This window comes from Pelophylax lessonae, assembly GCF_965119305.1.
Source record: "Pelophylax lessonae genome assembly, chromosome: 6".
NCBI lineage: Eukaryota > Metazoa > Chordata > Amphibia > Anura > Ranidae > Pelophylax > Pelophylax lessonae.
In genome coordinates, this window is record NC_138773.1 from 322,913,440 (window position 1) to 322,932,938 (window position 19,499).

The 19,499-nt window shown below is 42.2% G+C and overlaps 1 protein-coding gene across 1 annotated transcript in view; it reads left to right on the forward strand.

Moving 5' to 3' along the window:
- GLI2 (GLI family zinc finger 2) overlaps positions 1-19,499 on the forward strand; it is a 151,323-nt gene that overhangs the window by 122,116 nt on the left and 9,708 nt on the right. Inside the window, exons 6-11 of the mRNA XM_082262184.1 lie at positions 519-726; positions 2,221-2,334; positions 3,044-3,175; positions 8,727-8,876; positions 11,670-11,834; positions 17,018-17,284. Of these exons, the coding sequence (XP_082118310.1) occupies positions 519-726; positions 2,221-2,334; positions 3,044-3,175; positions 8,727-8,876; positions 11,670-11,834; positions 17,018-17,284 (1,036 nt within the window). The remainder of the gene's footprint in view (positions 1-518; positions 727-2,220; positions 2,335-3,043; positions 3,176-8,726; positions 8,877-11,669; positions 11,835-17,017; positions 17,285-19,499) is intronic.

Genomic DNA, 19,499 nt, shown 5'->3' on the forward strand with positions numbered 1-19,499 from the left:
TCCAGTGACCAGTATGAGAGAGTGAGAGCGATAACACCAAATTTAACACACCTGCTCCCCATTCACACCTGAGACCTTGTAACACTAACGAGTCACATGACACCGGGAGGGAAAAATGGCTAATTGGGCCTAATTTGGACATTGTCACTTAGGGGTGTACTCACTTTTGTTGCCAGCTGTTTAGACATTAATGGCTGTGTGTTGAGTTATGTTGAGGGGACAGCATATTTACACTGTTACACAAGCTGTACACTCACTACTTTACATTGTAACAAAGTGTCATTTCTTCAGTGTTGTCACATGAAAGGATAGAATAAAATATTTTCAAAAAATGTGATGGGTGTACTTACTTTTGTGATATACTGTATATATATATATATCTGATGACAGGTGCGCTTTAGGAAAAACATTAAATTAGGACATTTAGGGTATAGTGTGATTGATCATAAACAATCTTTTTCAGATGAGACCAGTTGTACATGTTTATGGTATGGTGACTGGCATTGTGTCTATTACAGCCCAGCGTTTACCTTCCCCCACCCCATCAACCCTATGGCGTACCAGCAACTGCTCAACCAGCAGCGAAGTCTTACCTCCACCTTCGGACACGCCCCGCTCATCCATCCGTCGCCCACATTTACATCGCGTCAGCCCGGATCCCTGTCCGCCGCCAGCCCGGCCCCAGCGCCAGCCAGTAACAGCAGCTCAGCAAACGCCGCCAACCAGGTAAGAGAATTTAAGGTTCTTGCCCTTCCCCCCACTTCCAAAAGTACGTGACAGGAGATGTGAGGGATTTCTGGACCCCAAGATAGATGGATACCAAGATAGGGGTCCAACTCTTAGCTCTCTGTGAAAGGGGGTGCCCCAGAGGGTCCCTGGAATTGTCTGCAATGCATTAAAAGGTTGAGAATGCCACAAGACTTGAACAAGTCCAGTAAGAATTTATTTTCACAAGTAGTCAAAAACCAACGCGTTTCGGCGCTTCACCCTCCCTCTACATCAGGCAGGGCAATTAGTCCTCCTGCACAGGGCCCGAACCCCATCAGGTCAGCAGGGGGGCTTGAGCACCAGACAAGCAGGAGGGGTGTGATTGGATCATTGGGGTCACTCCCCGAATCCAATCCCCCTGTGGCTACCCTGCAGCCAGCTCAGCCAGCTCCTCCTCCTCTCCCTCTCAGCTGCAGCAGGGGGAGCCACAGGTAATTTTGTTCCAGTATGGATCGCTCCTTTTAATTTATAACTGAAGCCTAGTAAACTGTGTTCACTAGGCTTCATTGTGTGAATGAACAGGAAGCCTCTGTCCAGAGCACTTCCTGTTCATTCATTCTGCAGTGCAGCTGAGGTAGCAGAGAAAGGATTGTGGATCTGTGTCCTCAATCACGTTCTCTGTCTCAAAAGTGAGACATCAAAGGGTCTCTGAATCTGATCCCCGCAGCCAGCTCCTCCTCCTGTCCCTCTCAGCTGCTGCAGGGGGTCCCACAGGGCATTTCGTTCAAGTACCAATTGCTCCTGTGTTCATTCATAACTGAAGCCTAGTAAACATTGTTTACTATGCTTCCTTCTGTGAATGAGCAGCAAGCCTCTGTACAGAGAGCTTCCTGTTCATTCATTCTGCAGTGCAGCTGATGCTGCAGAGAAAGGATTGGGGATCTGTGTCCTCAATCTTGTTCTCTGCCTCAAAAGTGAGACATCAAGGGTCTCTTAATCTGATCCCCCCTGTGGCTACATTGTGATGCGGGGAAGGTTGTTACATTGTGCTGGAGGGAGGGTTGTTACATTGTAGTGGAAGAAGGGTTGTTACATTGTAATGGAGGGAAGTTTGTTACTTTTTAATGGAGGGAAATTTGTTACAGTATATTGTGATAGAGGCAGGGCTGTTACTTTGTGATGGAGGGAATGTTGTTACATTGTGATGCAGGGAAGGTTGTTACATTGTAATGGGGGAAGGGTTGTTACATTGTGATGCAGAAAAGGTTATTACATTGTGATTAGGAGAAGGTTTTTACATTGTTTTGAAGGGAGAGTAGTTACTTTATAATGGAAGAAGGGTTGTACAATGTGATGCAGGGAAGGTTGTTACATTGTGATGCAGTGAAGGTTGTTACATTGTGATGCAGTGAAGGTTGTTACATTGTGATGCAGGGAAGGATGTCACATTGTGATGCAGGGAAGGTTGTTACATTGTGATGTTTTAGATTATTGGTAATTTGTGTTCCTCAGAACAAGCAGTCCAGCGAGTCGGCAGTGACCAGCACAGTCAATCAAGTCATCCACAAGCGCACTAAAGTGAAGACGGAGGATGAGGGGCAGGCCAGGGACTCCCCCAGCCCCCCGGTAAGTGTAAAATACAGCCCAGCCCCCTCACCACTAGGATATCCAACCCCAAAAAGAGAAATGTAATATATTGTAGCGTCTGTCCTCAGAGGAGGCGGCTGCAGAAATCCGGCATCCTTCTCACTTCCCGGGAGCTGAACTGAAAGCATGAACAATGTTATCATCAAATCTGTGAACTACTAATCCCCCCAACCCCCCCTGTGTAATGGAGAGGAAGACTTGCTTGAAGTCCAGTCTGGGTGACAACCACGGCTCTCTCCATACAATACAGCACATTCAGTAAGGCTGGTCAGATAAGTAATATAAGGCCCATATAGCCCTGAAGAAGCTTATTGTGAAACGCGTTGACTTTGGAGACCTTCACTACGTGTTTGGAATCTGTACATTCATTCATATTCCTTTTTGGAGTATTTTATTATGTATTGTTTTCTCCTATGCATTTGATTTTATATGTTTTGTATTAAATAAATGTATAATTTTTTATATCAATTGTAAGCACCCCCCCCCCCCCCTCTAGAAAGTCCGAATTCACTCATTTTTCTTGTTTCATACCAAGTAGAATAATATATGAAAGTTTCCTATCTTGCTGCCTCAGGTTGTCACCCCTGTTGCCGTCCCTCGTACCCGGACCTAAAAACCTGCCCCGGGGGGGTCACCCAGTTTTGCCCCCACCACCTGGATCTGACTGTTTCTCTTCTCCCCCCGGCAGGACCATCTGACGGACCTGAAAGAGGACCTGGACAGAGAGGAGTGTAAGCAGGAAGCGGAGGTCATCTACGAGACAAACTGCCACTGGGACAGCTGCAGCAAGGAGTACGACAGCCAGGAGCAGCTCGTCCATGTGAGTCCCTCCTTGTCAGTCCCTCAATTCAGGCATTGACACTCGGCTTTATTTACGGCTCTTCTGCTCCCCAGCTGCGCGCTGCCAAGACACCTCGCTGGAGAAGCGCTGGCACCCAAACACAGAGCTCATTATGATTGGACGCTTGTTTACAAACCGCTGCGTACGCCGACAAACTGCGAGGGAAGACACGCCGATATAAATTCAGCACAACCCCTACCCAGAGAAATATGAAGCCCCCCACTAGCTTTTCCTTCCTAAAATGCAAGATGCCTGGCTGTCACGTCCGTCCCCTGGGCTCGCTGCCTTCTCTGGAATAAGTATGAGAATCGGGAGTTCTGGCTTGTTCTGGGCCACAGATTTAAATGAGTGAAGCCAGGCAACTAGCATCTTCAGGAAGAGGTCAGCCTTGGTATGTCTATTAGCAGAGGTTTCCTTTAAAATGCAAATGAATAATGAACAAAGTACATAGTGTGTACTTGCCTCAATCCAGAGCGCTGATTGTGCTCCATTCTGCTCTCTCCTCTTCCCTCTGCTATCTGCAGGAGTCACCTGTGACAGGTAATGCTCACATCCCAGGGGATGCCTCCCCCCCTCACATCCCAGGGGATGCCTCCCCCCCTCCCATCCCAGGGGATGCCCCCCTTCCCCGCTCACATCCCAGGGGATGCCCGCTCACATCCCAGGGGATGCCTCCCCCCTCACATCCCAGGGGATGCCCCCCCCCCGCTCACATCCCAGGGGATGCCTCCCCCCCTCACTTCCCAGGGGATGCCCCCCTCACATCCCAGGGGATTTCCCCCACCAAACTTCCCCCCCCCTCACATCCCAGGGGATGCCCCCCCGCTCACATCCCAGGGGATGCCCCCCCCCCACATCCCAGAGGATGCCCCCCACCAAACCCCCCCCCCACATCCCAGGGGATGCCCCCCTCACATCCCAGGGGATGTCCCCCACCAAACCTCCCCCCTCACATCCCAGGGGATGCCCCCCCTCACATCCCAGGGGATGCCCTCCCCCCCCGCTCACATCCCAGGGGATGCCTCCCCCCTCACATCCCAGGGGAAGCCTCCCCCCCCCCCCGCTCACATCCTAGGGGATGCCTACCCCCTCACATCCCAGGGGATGCCTCCCCCCCCCTCACATCCCAGGGGATGCCCCCCACCAAACCTCCCCCCCCACTCACATCCCAGGGGATGCCTCCCCCCTCCTCCTCCTCATGCACCCAGCAGGTGATTGACAGCCTTAGCTTTTTTTTTTTTAACCCTTACGCAGCCAAATTGACAAATGTACAAAAACATTTTTTACATGAACAGTTTATGAATATTTAACATTTAAATTAGGCTTGCTTTTGCACCTACAGTGTAAAAAATAAAAAATAGATACAATGTAATTAGCAGCTCTTGACAGATGCAAGTAAAAATGAATGTAACTCATTTTGTTTACATATTAATATTAAATATAATAATAATAATATATTAATAAATAAATATTTAAAACATTTCGATTAGGTTTGCTTAAGCACCTGCAGTGTAAAAAGTAGATACAATGTAATTAGCTCCTGACAGATGCAAGTAAAAATTAATTAATTTTAAATATAATAATATCTTAATAAATAAATTATATTAAAAAAATTGTAGAAAAAAAATGTAAACTTGATTTTAAAAAAAATAGCTAAGGAGGAGTTCAGGGAGAGGATGGAGTTAGTTAGGGTTAGTTAGGGATAGCAAAGGGTTAATAAGGTTGCTTCTGCACCTGCAATGTAAAAAATAAAAATAGATACAATGTAATTAGCTCCTGACAGATGCAAGTTAAAATGAAATAATACTAAATATAATAATATATTATTATCTTAATAAATAAACATTTGAAGAAAATTAGTAAAAAAAAATATTTAAACATGAGTTTAAAAAAAAAGGAGCAGTTCAGGGAGAGAATGGAGTTATTTAGGGTTAGTTAGGGATAGTTTGAATAATAATATTCTATTACATAAATATACAAATATTTAGTTAAAAAGTAAACATTAATTTTAAAAAAATAGCTAACGAGTTAGGGAAGAGGATGGAGTTAATTAGGGTTACTTAGAGATAGCAAAGAGTTAATAAAATTTGCTTCACCTAAAGTATTAAATGTACAAAAATATTTTTACATGAATACTTAACATTTAAATTAGCTTAAAAACAGCTAAGAATTTCAAGGGGAGGGAGTAGTTTATTAGGGTTAGTTAGGGGGCGAAAAGGGGTTAAAAAAGGATTTGCTTCTGCACCTCCTGTGTAAAGAGAAGAGAAAAAAAAAAACCATAAGACAATGTAATTAGCTGCTTTTGACCGATGCAGCCAATAACAATGTAACTAATTAAGTTTAAAAATACTACTGCTAATAATAATAATATTTAAATATCCTTTACATAAAAATACAAAACATCAGTTTAAAAAACAGCTAAGAAGTTCAGGGAAAAGGATGGAGTTAATTTGGGTTAGTTAGGGATAGCAAAGTTTTAATAAGAAAGATACAATGTAATTAGTGGCTGTTGACAGATGCAGCCAATAAGAATGTACAGTAACTCATTTTGTTTAAATAATAATATCCTATTAAATAAATATACAAATATTTAGTTAAAAAATGTAAACATTAATTTAAAAAACAGCTAAGGACTTCAAGAAAAGGATGGAGTTAATTAGGGTTAGTTAGAGATAGCAAAGGGTTAATAAGGTTTGCTTCTGCACCTACAGTGTAAAATATAGAAAATAAATACAATGTAATTAGCGGCTGTTTGACAGATGCAGTCAATAAGAATGTACAGTAACTCATTTTGTTTAAATAATAATATCCTATTAAATAAATATACAAATATTTAGTAAACATTACTTTAAAAAACAGCTAAGGCTCCATGTACACGGGACGTTGTTAAAAGTCCCTTTGAATGCTGGAATTTTTAGGACGTTTGAAACGTCCATTCGGTCGCGTTTGTACCCGCGTTTAGCGGCGTTTGCGTTAAGAAGCGTTCCTAGAGGTCAAAAAAATTATTCCCCTTTAAAATGGAAAAACGCGAACGCTAAACACGGGTCATCGCGTTTGGACACGTTCGGACGCGTTTGTGCGTTTGAAACGCCGGGAAACACACGTTCGAACGCAAATAATTGCGTTCTAAAAACAGTCCCTGAACGCAACTGCCTGCAAATGACTGTAAACGACCTGGTGTACATGGACAGATAAGATAAAATGTAGGTGGGTTCAGGGGCTTCTGAAAAAACTGCTCCTAAACGGCCATTTCCAGCGTCCCGTGTACATGGAGCCTAAGGAGTTAAGGAAGTAGATGGAGTTATTTAGGGTTAGAGATAGCAAAGGGTTAATAACATTTGCTTCTTCACCTAAAGTACTAAACAAAAAAATGTAAATATTAGGTTAAAAAAAAAACGCTAAGGAGTTCGGAAGAGGACGGAGTTATGTAATTAGGGTTAGTTAGGGATAGCAAAGGGTTTGTTCAAAGTTTGTTTCTGCACCTAAAGGGTTAAAAAAACAATATAGATACAAACAAGCGCTGCGTAAACTGTCGGTGCTATATAAATCCTATATAATAATAATGTATTTAGCTGCTCCTGAGAGATGCAAGTAAAACTGAATGTAAATCCTTTTGTTTACATATTAATATTAAATCTAATAATATAATATGATCTTAATAAATAAATATTTGAAAAAAAAATATTTAAACATGAGTTTTAAAAAATAGCTAAGGAGGAGTTCAGGGAGAGGATGGAGTTAGTTAGGGTTAGTTAGGGATAGCAAAGGGTTAATAAGGTTGCTTCTGCACCTGCAATGTAAAAAATAAAAAAATAGATACAATGTAACTAGCGGCCCTTGACAGATGCAAGTAAAAATGAATGTAACTAATTTTGTTTACATATTAATATTAAATATAATAATAATTATATTATCTTGATAAATAAATATTTTTAAAAAATTTGTAAAAAAAATATTTTAACATGAGTTTAAAAAATAGGAGTTCAGGGAGAGGATGGAGTTATTTAGGGTTAGTTAGGGATAGCAATGGGCTAAGTGCCGGTTCACACTACCGCGGCACGACTTCGGGGGCGACCTGTGAAGTCGCATGCGCCGTGACTTCGGCGCGACTTGCACGGACTTCACATAATGGAAGTCAATGAAGTCGCTCCGATGTCGCCCCGAAGTAGTACAGGAACTATTTTCTAAGTCAGAGCGACTTGAGTTGCTCCTATTAGAACGGTTCCCGTAGCAATGAATGGACCGCGACTTGTCAGGCTGACCAGTGGCCTGACAAGTCGCGGTATTGTGAACCGGGACTAATAGGGTTGCTTCTGCAAAAAATGGATACAATGTATTTAGCTGCTCCTGACATGAAGCAGGTAATAATGAATGTAACTCCTTTCGTTTACATATTGTTAGATAAATTAATATATAAATAATAATAATATCTTAAGTGCCGGTTCACACTAGGGCGACCTGTGAGGCGACCTGGTCGCCTTACAGGTCGCCTCCCATAGGGAAGCTGCGGACCCGTTCTAATAGGAGCGACACAAGTCGCTCCGACCTAGAAAAAGGGTCCGGAGCTTCTTTGGGGCGACCCGGAGGCGACCGCCATAGACTTCAATGTTATGAAGTCCGTGGCGGCCGCTCCGAGGTCGCGGTGCGAAGTAGCGTCGCTGCAGTGTGAACCGGCGCTAATAAATACATGTAAAAAATATTTTGTTAAAAAAATTCAACATTAGTTAAAAAATAACTAAGGAGTTTGGGAAGAGGATGGAATTAATTAGGGTTGGTTAGAGATAGCAAAGGACTGATAAGGTTTCTTCTGCAAAAAATAGATACAATGTCTTTAGCTACTCCTGACAGATCCAGGAAATAACAATGTAGCTCATTTTGATTACATTTTATATTAAATAAAGTATTATTAATCAGTTAACATTAAATATATGTAAAAAAAAAAAAAAAATTTTAAGCAAACAGATATTAAAAATGTGTTTAAAACAGCTAAAGAAATCAGGGCGAAGAAGGGGAAAATTAAGGTTAGTTAGGAGGAGCTTCTGCACCCTCAGTTAAAAAAAAAAGATACAATAGAATTTGCTTCTCCTGATGTTGCTAATAGCAATGTAACTAATTGTGTTTACATTTTAACAAAGAAGCACCTGTTTCAGCCAATCAGTACACAGGCAAGGATCTCAGCTGTCATCCTGGCCTTGGGACCTGCAGCTACACCAATGGACTTGTCCCAGCAGGGAAGGACGTTCGGACATAAAAAAAAAGTTCTGTTCTGTAATTGCTTCAAATTTTAAGTGAGGAGCAGCGTAGATCTGGCATGAAGTGTATTATTATATATGTCCTATAAAATGTTGCTGATACCTCCTGAATCTGACTTAATTTCTGTATAAATTGGTACATTTTGGCATCAGGTGTAGAGCAATTTTTCTATATTTCCGTATATTACGTTGTGTTTATTATACTGTACATGTTGGCGAGTTGATGAGAGTCGGCAATAATTCGTCTGATGGATTTTCTCCGTCCTCTCTCTCTGCAGCACATCAATAATGAGCACATCCACGGGGAGAAGAAGGAGTTTGTGTGTCGCTGGCAGGACTGCACCCGGGAACAGAAACCGTTTAAAGCGCAGTACATGCTGGTGGTTCACATGAGGCGTCACACTGGGGAAAAGCCGCATAAATGCACAGTAAGCCGCTCAGACCACCAACCTGCTGACATCAGCGAGTGTGCGAATCGGTCCCATCAATAGCCGCTGACACCCCCCTCCCCCTCAAGGCACCACTAACCACTCCACTCTCCGTTCCTCCATTGGCCCTTAAGGGAAATATTATCCGCTTGTTGGGCCTCACATTTGAGCACGAAGAGCGTCTCCTGGTGGCTGCAAAAGCCAAAGATGGGTAAAACCTTTGCCAACTCACTTCACAAGTTGGTATATTCACTTTGGCGTCAGGAAATAATAACTGGATGGTTCCACTTTAATCATAAAAATCATGTGACCGCAACTTTCAGGATCTAAAAATTAAATATTTTTGAAACAAATTATAAATAGTTCTTCTAACAAACTTTATTTGCAAATATACTTTAATGTTGCAAAATACTGTAAACACAATGCAAAAAAATAAAAATTCTCCCAAACACAACATCCACTTTCTGCAGCCTCTAGATATCAGTCTCCACCCCTTATAGCAGCTAATATTTGAATCTTAAGGCTGGGTTCACATACAATATATTTCCAAAAGTATTGGGACGCCTGCCTTTACACGCCTGCCTTTACATGCACGTGTGAACCGACTCCATTGAAAGCCAGTCACATTCACATGTTATGTGAATTGGATGTGGTTAAAAACGCATCCAAATCACATATACACTATATTACCAAAAGTATTGGGACGCCTGCCTTTACACACACATGAACTTTAATGGCATCCTAGTTTTAGTCCGTAAGGTTCAATATTGAGTTAGCTCACCCTTTGCAGCTATAACAGCTTCAACTCTTCTGGGAAGGCTGTCCACAAGGTTTAGGAGTGTGTCTATGGGAATGTTTGATCAATATTCCAGAAGCCCATTTGTGAGGTCAGGAACTGATGTTGTCTAATTCATCCCAAAAGTGTTTCTATTGGGTTAAAAGTCAGGACTCTGTGCAGGCCAGTCAGGTTCCTCCACCCCAAACTTGCTCATCCATGTCTTTATGGCCCTTGCTTTGTGCACTGGTGCGCAGTCATGTTGGAACAGGAAGGGGCCACCCCCAAATTCTTCCCACAAACTTGGGAGCATGAAATTGTCCAAAATGTCTTGGTATGCTGACACCTTAAGAGTTCCCTTCACTGGAACTAAGGGGCCAAGCCCAACCCCTGGAAAACAACCCCACACCATAATCCCCCCTCCACCAAATGATTTGGACCTGTGCACAAAGTAAAGTCCATAAAGACATGGATGAGCAGGTTTGGGGTGAAGGAACTTGACTGGCCTGCACAGAGTCCTGACCTGAACCTGATAGAACACCTTTGGGATGAATTAGATCGGAGACTGAGAGCCAGGCCTTCTTGTCTAATATCAGTACCTGACCTCACAAATGCTCTTCTGGAAAAATGGTTGAACATTCCCATAGACACACTCCTAAACCTGTGGACAGCCTACCCAGAAGAGTTGAAACTGAAGGGTTCAATATTGAGTTGGCCCACCCTTTGCAGGCCCCTCAAATGCTTGCTTCAATGCCATTGTGAACTAGGCCTAACACAAATTTCCTTGGGGGGGGGGGCATTCATTCCCAGGAAGAGCGAGCCAAGAGATCCCACCATCATAAAACCTTTCTTGGAATGTTAACGGTTGTTGTTTTATAGATGGGGGAAAAAAAGAAGAAAAGAAGACCCCCAAGGTGATAAAAAGACCTGTACCTAGAAATTTTGGAGGCTGATTTCCCCCTTCAGATACCTGGGAGTCCTGCTGATCTATTGGCCTCAATATTATGAGTCACTGACCCATAGCGAGTTTTCACTTTCTTGCCTTGCATGCTTGTTCTGGGTCATCTTCTCAGCAAATGTTAAATCAACATACAGCCAGGCTACTAGTATTTCCCAAAGGAGGTCAACCTTATTTATTTTAGGTTAGGTTCCTTTTATGATCACTGGATCAGGGTGAGGTGTCACATGAGAATAGCACTTACTCAACATACAGCCAGGCTACCAGCATTTCCCAATGGAGGTCAACCTTATTTCTTTCAGGTTAGGTTCCTTTCATAATCTCTGGATCGGGGTGAGGTGTCACATGTGCTTTGCACTTACTGATGCGCCCGTAACCAGAGATCTTTCAAATTTTTGGCTACACCACTCGTTCTTTATCTATTCTCGCTGCTCTACAGCCAACAGACAATCAGGGAAACTGCCAAAAGCATCTTGGGTTGCACCCAAAAGAGCACAAAACAAAAGATCCAAGAGTCCAACAATAATTTATTGGCTCAGTATATGACCACAGAAAGGGTAAAAAACAGCCAACATATCTTGGGGGCCCACATATTTCTCTCCCTTCCCCAGGGCCCTAGTAAAACTTAATGGTTTAGGTACTAATAACCAGGGTGTCGAACTCTTGGATAATTTTTTTGGTCTCTTTCTGGTGCCACTGTATACAGACTACTCAATTTGGATAACCCCTATTTTTGAGAGACCCCCACATTTTTGAAAACCTGCCAACCCTAGACATTTGGCTCTACTAGTGACCCTTATATATTTTGGTAGAGGATCCAAATCCAACACCTCACCCCCACCTAGTCTAGGATTTATCCACATCTTTGAGGACAATAACCCGCAAAGTCCCACAATAAGGGTGGAGATGACCGGGGACATGGAAGAACCCCTTTGATATATTATATGTCATGGGGCCCTATTTGTCGATTTCTGTGTGCACACACCTCTTAAATAGAGATTAGTTGTTTAGACACTTATTGAGGGTTTTACGACTGATTGTGCTGCCATTCTTTTCACAGTTTGAAGGCTGCTTCAAGGCTTATTCCAGGTTGGAAAATCTCAAGACACATTTGCGCTCTCACACAGGCGAGAAACCTTACGTGTGTGAACACGAGGGCTGCAACAAGGCCTTCTCCAACGCCTCCGACCGTGCCAAGCATCAGAACAGGACCCACTCCAATGAGGTGAGGCACTAACAGAAAAGAACGGTATTGATCATCTATTCCAGCATTTTCTTACACTTTGGATGGAGTAAGGAAGAGCAGAACCTCTGTTAGCTTTTCTTTGATGCAAATAAATGGATCTGAGATTGGAGAACGACACTATGATTTTTCCAGATGCAAAAAAATTCCAATGAAAAAATAGGTAGAAGACTATACAAAATCCAACAAGTTTCAGGCCCAGAACTCCCTTCATCAGGTCTACAAAAAAGATCATATCGTGTGTGGTTACACATTAGACATATATAAAATTGCAGTTATTATTAGCAATATATCCAATGTGAAACTACACACTATATTTATTTTATATATCCTATGTGTTATAGTTTTGTTGCCCTAATGAAGGGGGCTGAGTTCAGGAAACCTGTTGGCTCTTGTACAGTCTTCTTCCTGGTCTTACACTATAATAAATTGAATCTGGTTTGAGAACTCATGGGGGGGGGGCACTCATTTATTTGCATTACAAAGAAACTGCAGAAGTCCGTTGGAGACTCCGAATCCAGGCATCTTGATTAACTGCAACATTATTGGATAGTAATTCCAATCGAATAATCCCAGGGTTACAGTGCTTCCTCCAAGCATTTTATGGATGTCCGAGTTCCATTGTGGAGATTTTTCCATAACTTCCTGTAAGGACAGGAAGTGAAGGTTAAAAATCTCAGTTGGGGGCACTGATGAAAACAAAGGCACATTTTTAATATAGCGGGAAAGAGTTGTAACTTTTATCAACAATTTAGTTGCTGTCTCGGTGACTATGACATTTACTTATTCTCCATCAAGATATTATTTAACCAGTTTGGTGTAGAAGATGTGTCCTTCACAAAGCCCCAACCTCAAACCTACTGAACACATTTGGGATGAATTGGAAAACAAAATGTGAGGTCTTCTCAACTGACATCTCCATAAAGACATTGTTTGACCAGTTTGGTGTAGAAGATGGGGTTCTCACAAAGCTGCAACTTTAACCCTACTATACACCTTCGGGATGAAGTGGAAAGCAGATTGTGAGCCAGGTCTTCTCAACTAACATCTCCATCAAGACATTGTTTGACCAGATTGGTGTAGAAGATGTGGCCCTCACAAAGCCTCAACTTCAACCCTACTGAACACCTTTGGGATGAATTGGAAAGCAGATGGTGAGCCAGGTCTTCTCAATTAACATCTCCATAAAGGCATTGTTTGACCCCTTTGATGTAGAAGATGTGGCCCTCACAAAGCCTCAACTTCAACCCTACTGAACACCTTTGGATGAATTGGAAAGCAGATGGTGAGCCAGGTCTTCTCAATTAACATCTCAATAAAGGCATTGTTTGACCAGTTTGATGTAGAAGCCATGCCCTTCACAAAGCTCTGACCTCAACTCTACTGAACACCTTTAGGGTGGATTGGAATGTCGACTTTGAAATGAGTCTTCTCATCCAACACCAGTACCTGACCTCACAAATGGGCACAAATTCCTACAGACACGCTCCAGAATCTTGTGGAAAGTCTTCTAGAAGAGTGGAGACTGATACAGCCAAAAAAGGGGACCAACCCTATATTAATTGCCATGGTTTTGGAAGGGGATGTCCAACAGACTCATAGGTGTGATGGTCAGGTGTTTACTTTTGGTCTTTGGATGTTTCATTCCAGAGTCCGTACAAGGGCAAGGGAGGCATCAGATGATATAAAAAAGAGACATGTTGAGTATGGAAGAAAGTGGATCTGTGTGGTGAAAGCAGATTTGCTGGGGAAGGTGTACAATCATAGAATGAGTTTTAGATTTGAGTGTGGATGCATGCCCTAAAATTATTGTATTTGGAGAAGAGTGGAGACTGTTATAGCTATAAGGTGGCAACTCCATATTAGTGACAATAGTTTTGGAATGAGATGTCCAACAAGCTCATATAGGTGTTGCTGGACAACTGTCTTCAAACATTTGCATATATAGTTTATTTACTAAAACTGGAGATTTCAAAATCTGGTGCAGCTCTACATAGAAACCAATCAGCTTCCAGGTTTTTTTGTTAATTGAACAAGCGGAAGTTAGAAGCTGATTGGCTACCATGCACAGCCCCACAAGATTCTGCGCTATCCAATATTAGTAAGTAAACCCCATAGTGTATTGCTCACAAAGCTCCACAGAACAAAGACTGATATTTGGAAGAAGAATGTTTGAATTTAATTGGTGGCCATAGATCAAGAACTCATTGAACGAGACAAAAAAAAATTAATAACTGCCGCAGCTCAGAGTCCGAACTAGAACAGCGATTTTGAGTAAACCGGTTCTGCTGATTTAGAGATTTTGCAACCCTCGGCGGATCAGACAGAAAGCTTGCAGAATAAAGTCAGTTGTCGTACAATTTATCTTGTGGCATTGCCAAACCACACCAGCTCCACGCCTGTCTGCGAGTTTTTTTGTGTTCTTGAAAGCAGCAGCAGATGTTCGTCTCTCCCTTCTTGTTCCGGGGAAGTTCTCGGATTTTGTCGGCTGCCAAATAGGTGCGGACCATAAAAATCAAACTGTCCAGCCGGGGCTAAGGAGAGGAAATGAAAGTCACCTGCAATGGGGAAGCTTAAATCTTCTTTTATGTTCTCCACGTGGGCCCCGCAGGCTTCCCAGCATCCTCCAGGTGTCGGCCAGAAAACCCCATGTCGTTTTATTGTTTCGCTAGACAGATTTGGTCTCAGGTTGTGTCGGGTTAATGGGGGCCGTGATGGAGAGGCGACACGCGGAGTCTATCAAGGCTGCAAAATGTCTTCCTCGGGGTAAAAAAAGAAAACGATACATATTAAATTCTAAAAATAAATACTGGATTAAATTGGAAACATTAAGACTCGGTTCACACTAGCACGACTTGTCAGGCGACTTGGTCAGCCTGGCAAGTCGTGCACCGTCACTCCCATAGTGTAGTACAGGACCGGTTCTAATAGGAGCGACACAAGCCGCTCCGACTTAGAAAAAGGGTCCTGTACTACTTCGGGGCGACCTGGAGGCGACTTGCATTGACTTCAATTATGTGAAATCCGTGCAAGTCGTGCCGAAGTCGCGCTGCACGCGACTTCACAGGTTGCCCCCTAAGTCGGAGCGACCTAATGTGAACGGGGGCTTAGGGGTTGATTTACTAAAGGCAAATATACTGGGCACTTTGCAAGTGCAGTTGTTCCAGAGCTTAGTAAATAAGCAGAAGCTCCGCTGACTTCCATCATTCGATCATGTGCAAACAAAAATGCTGTTTTATTTTCCTTGCATGTGATTGGGTATTCATATTCATTTGCAAAGTGAAGCCTTTTTTATGGAATCACGCTATGTGGATTTATTTTCCCCCCTCCAATGTGGTATATCCCTATCTGCTCCTATGAGAATGTCTGTGTGTGACGGCGCCAATACATAGTGGACTGTGGATCTACTTGCTGGAGATATTTATATCAAAAGGCGCATTAGCTGGTTTATGATTTTACCAGCCACTCCATCTGGTGAGTCAGTTTGGGGTGATTGGAGAAAGGAGCACAGACGCTATATTTCACAGGAGATTCGTTGCACAGAATATATTCACCTTTCTGCACTTTAGCCAGTTCTGGACGGGAAGGAGTTCCCCCCTTAACCACTTAAGCCCTGGAAGATTTTACCGCCTTCCTGACCAGGGCCTATTTTGCGATTCAGCACTGCGTGATTTTAACGGACAATTGCGCGGTCGTGCGACGCTGTACCCAAACTAATTTGACGTCCTTTTTTTCCCACAAACAGAGCTTTCTTTTGGTGGTATTTGATCACCTGTGCAATTTTTTGATCATGCGCTATAAACCAAAAAAAGAGCGACAATTTTGCAAAAATAACAATATTTTTCAAATATTTTATATGAAATTCCCCACAAAAAAATGTAAAAATCTAATTTTTTTAACATTTTAGGCCAATTTGTTTTCTGCTACATATGTTTGGTAAAAAAAAAATCGCAAAAAGCGTATTTTGATTGGTTTGCACAAAAGTTATTGCGTTTACTAACTAAGGGAAAGATTTTTGTCATTTTTATTGTTTTTTTTTTTTAACGAGTAATGGCGGCGATCTGCGATTTTTTTTTTTTTTTGCGGAACTGCGGACAGATCGGACCCTTGACTGACATTTTTGACACTTTTGGGGATACCAGTGACATTACTACAGTAATCAGTGCTATACATATGCACTGTCACTGTAAAAATGACACTGGCAGGGAAGGGGTTAACTTTATTTGAGAAGGAGGGGTTAAGTGTGTCCCTAGGGGCGTGATTCTTACTGTGATTGGATGTGGCTTGTGATGTAACAGCACAGATCTACGGTCCTACATAGCAGGACCGTATGATCAGTGCTGTTACACAGGGGAGAATGACAGGCGGCTCTGTTTACATTAGCCGCCTGCCTTTCTCCCGGGGTAACCGCCAGTCACTCGCGCACGGGGGGTCCGTGAGCCAATGGGAGCGGGAGCGCGCCTCCGGCGGCGCGCTCGCTCCCTATAGCCTCACAGGCGAGCGACGTAGTACTACGTCACTTTGCCTGTGAGGGGCTGACCGCCGCAGTAAATAGTTGTCAGGCAGTCGGCAAGTGGTTAATGACCAGGCCATTTTTGCGATTCGGCACTGCATTATTTTAAGCAGACAATTGCGCGGTCGTGCGACGCTGTACCCAAATACAATTGATGTCCTTTTTTCCCACAAATAGAGCTTTCTTATGGTGGTATTTAATCACCTCTGAGATTTTTAATTTTTGCGCTATAAACCAAAAAAAGAGGGACAATTCTGGAAAAAAAAAAACGAATATTTTTCACATTCTCCTATACTGTATAACATTCCCAATAAAAAAAAAATTAAAAATCTTTAACTGACAATTGCGCAGTCGTTTAATGCTGTACCCAAAGAAAATTAATATCCCACAAATAGAGATTTTTTATTTTTTGCACTAGAAACAAAAAAAAAAAAACTACAATTCTGAAATTGATTATTTTTTATCAGTGTAAAATATTAATTCTGACACCCTAAACTATTTGAATATCTTGGCAGGTTTTCCATTCATTTTCTCTCCATATTTTTACTACAATTAAACATTTCTTAGCAAAACCAGTTTGTTTTTAACTCCATTAATCTGCAATCATTTCTAGATAAGTTTTCATTGAAAATTTCTTTTTTTTTTTTTCTAGAAACCGTATATTTGTAAGATCCCGGGATGCACAAAGCGGTACACGGACCCCAGTTCCCTGAGGAAACATGTGAAGACCGTCCATGGGCCCGAGGCCCACATTACAAAGAAACAGCGCAATGACATCCCCCCTAAACCAGGGCCAAGAGAGAATGGGGACAGTGAAGGCGGTAATAGGCTGGCCACAGAACACACAGAGACCAACAACGCCCCTAGAGGCCGGGAGGACTCCTTTCATAACAGGACAATCAAGACCGAGGACGGCATGGTATGTAGCTGAACTTTGTTCATATCTTATCACTTTACTTCCTAGCGAATCACTGGCCTCATAAAAGAAGGTTTGGTGTTTTCACTGACTGCATGCTTCTTCTATCATGAGCAAGCATTGGGCTCGGCAAGTCCTTATTGACTTGAATGGGTGAGATTGACAGGTGTTGCTGCATGTCAACTCAAGGAGCCACATTTGCAACACCCGCTATATTTAGGATGTATCTGGCCTATAAACCAGAGGCTCTGGATGGACAGTTGGATAAATGGTTCTATATTTAGGATGTATCTGGTCTATAAACCAGAGGCTGTGAATGGCTAGTTGGATAAATAGGTCTATATTTAGGATGTGTTTGGCCTATAAACCAGAGGATCTGGATGGACAGTTGGATAAATGGTTCAATAGTAAGGATGAATCTGGTCTATAAACCAGAGGCTCTGGATTGGCAGTTGGATAAATGGCTCTATATTTAGGATGTGTTTGGCCTATAAACCAGAGGCTCTGGATGGGCAGTTGGATAAATGATTCTATATTTAGGATGTGTTTGGCCTATAAACCAGAGGCTCTGGATGGACAGTTGGATAAATGGTTCTATATTTTGGATGTATCTGGTCTATAAACCAGAGGCTCTGGATGGACAGTTGGATAAATGGTTCTATATTTAGGATGTATCTGGTCTATAAACCAGAGGCTCTGGATTGGCAGTTGGATAAATGGTTCTATATTTAGGATGTGTTTGGCCTATAAACCAGAGGCTCTGGATGGACAGTTGGATAAATGGTTCTATATTTAGGATGTGTCTGGTCTATAAACCAGAGGCTCTGAATGGACAGTTGGATAAATGGTTCTATATTTAGGATGTATTCAGTCTATAAACCAGAGGCTCTGAATGGACAGTTGGATAAATGGTTCAATAGTTAGCATGTATCCGGTCTACAAACCAGAGGCTCTGGATGGACAGTTGGATAAATGGTTCAATAGTTAGGATGTATCAGATTTATATACCAGAGGCTCTGAATGGACAGTTGGATAAAGGGTTCTATATTTAGGATGTATCCGGTCTATAAACCAGAGGCTCTGGATGGACAGTTGGATAAATGGTTCTATATTTAGGATGTATCCGGTCTATAAACCAGAGGCTCTGGATGGACAGTTAGATAAATAGTTCTATATTTAGGATGTATCTGGTCTATAAACCAGAGGCTCTGGATGGACAGTAGGATAAATGGTTCTATATTTAGGATGTATCTGGTCTATAAACCAGAGGCTCTGGATGGACAGTAGGATAAATGGTTCTATATTTAGGATGTATCTGGTCTATAAACCAGAGGCTCTGGATGGACAGTTGGATAAATGGTTCTATATTTAGGATGTATCTGGTCTATAAACCAGAGGCTCTGGATGGACAGTTGGATAAATGGTTCTATATTTAGGATGTATCCGGTCTATAAACCAAAGGCTCTGGATGGACAGTTGGATAAATGGCTCTATATTTAGGATGTATCCGGTCTATAAACCAGAGGCTCTGGATGGACAGTTGGATAAATGGTTCTATATTTAGGATGTATCCGGTCTATAAACCAGAGGCTCTGGATGGACAGTTGGATAAATGGTTCAATAGTTAGGATGTATCTGGTCTATATACCAGAGGCTCTGAATGGACAGTTGGATAAATGGTTCTATATTTAGGATTTATCTGGCTGTTTTTTAAGATGTATCCGGTTTATAAACCAGAGGCTCTGGATGGACAGTTGGATAAATGGTTCTATATTTAGGATGTGTATGGTCTATAAACCAGAGGCTCTAGAAGGAAAGTTGGATAAATACAGTAGTTCTATATTTAGTATGTATCGGGTCTATAAACCAGAGGCTCCTGTTGAACAGTTGGATAAATTACTTTTTATTTAGGATGTATCCAGTCTATAAACCAGAGGCTCTGGATGGACAGTTGGATAAATGGTTCTATATTTAGGATGTATCTGGTCTATAAACCAGAGGCTCTGGATGGACAGTTGGATAAATGGCTCTATATTTAGGATGTATCTGGTCTATAAACCAGGGGCTCTAGAAGGAAAGTTGGATAAATAGTTCTATATTTAGGATGTATCTGGTCTATAAACCAGAGGCTATGGATGGACAGTTGGATAAAAAGCTCTATATTTAGGATCTATAGTATATTCCAGTGGCTCTGGATACACAGCTGGCCACAGAGCTA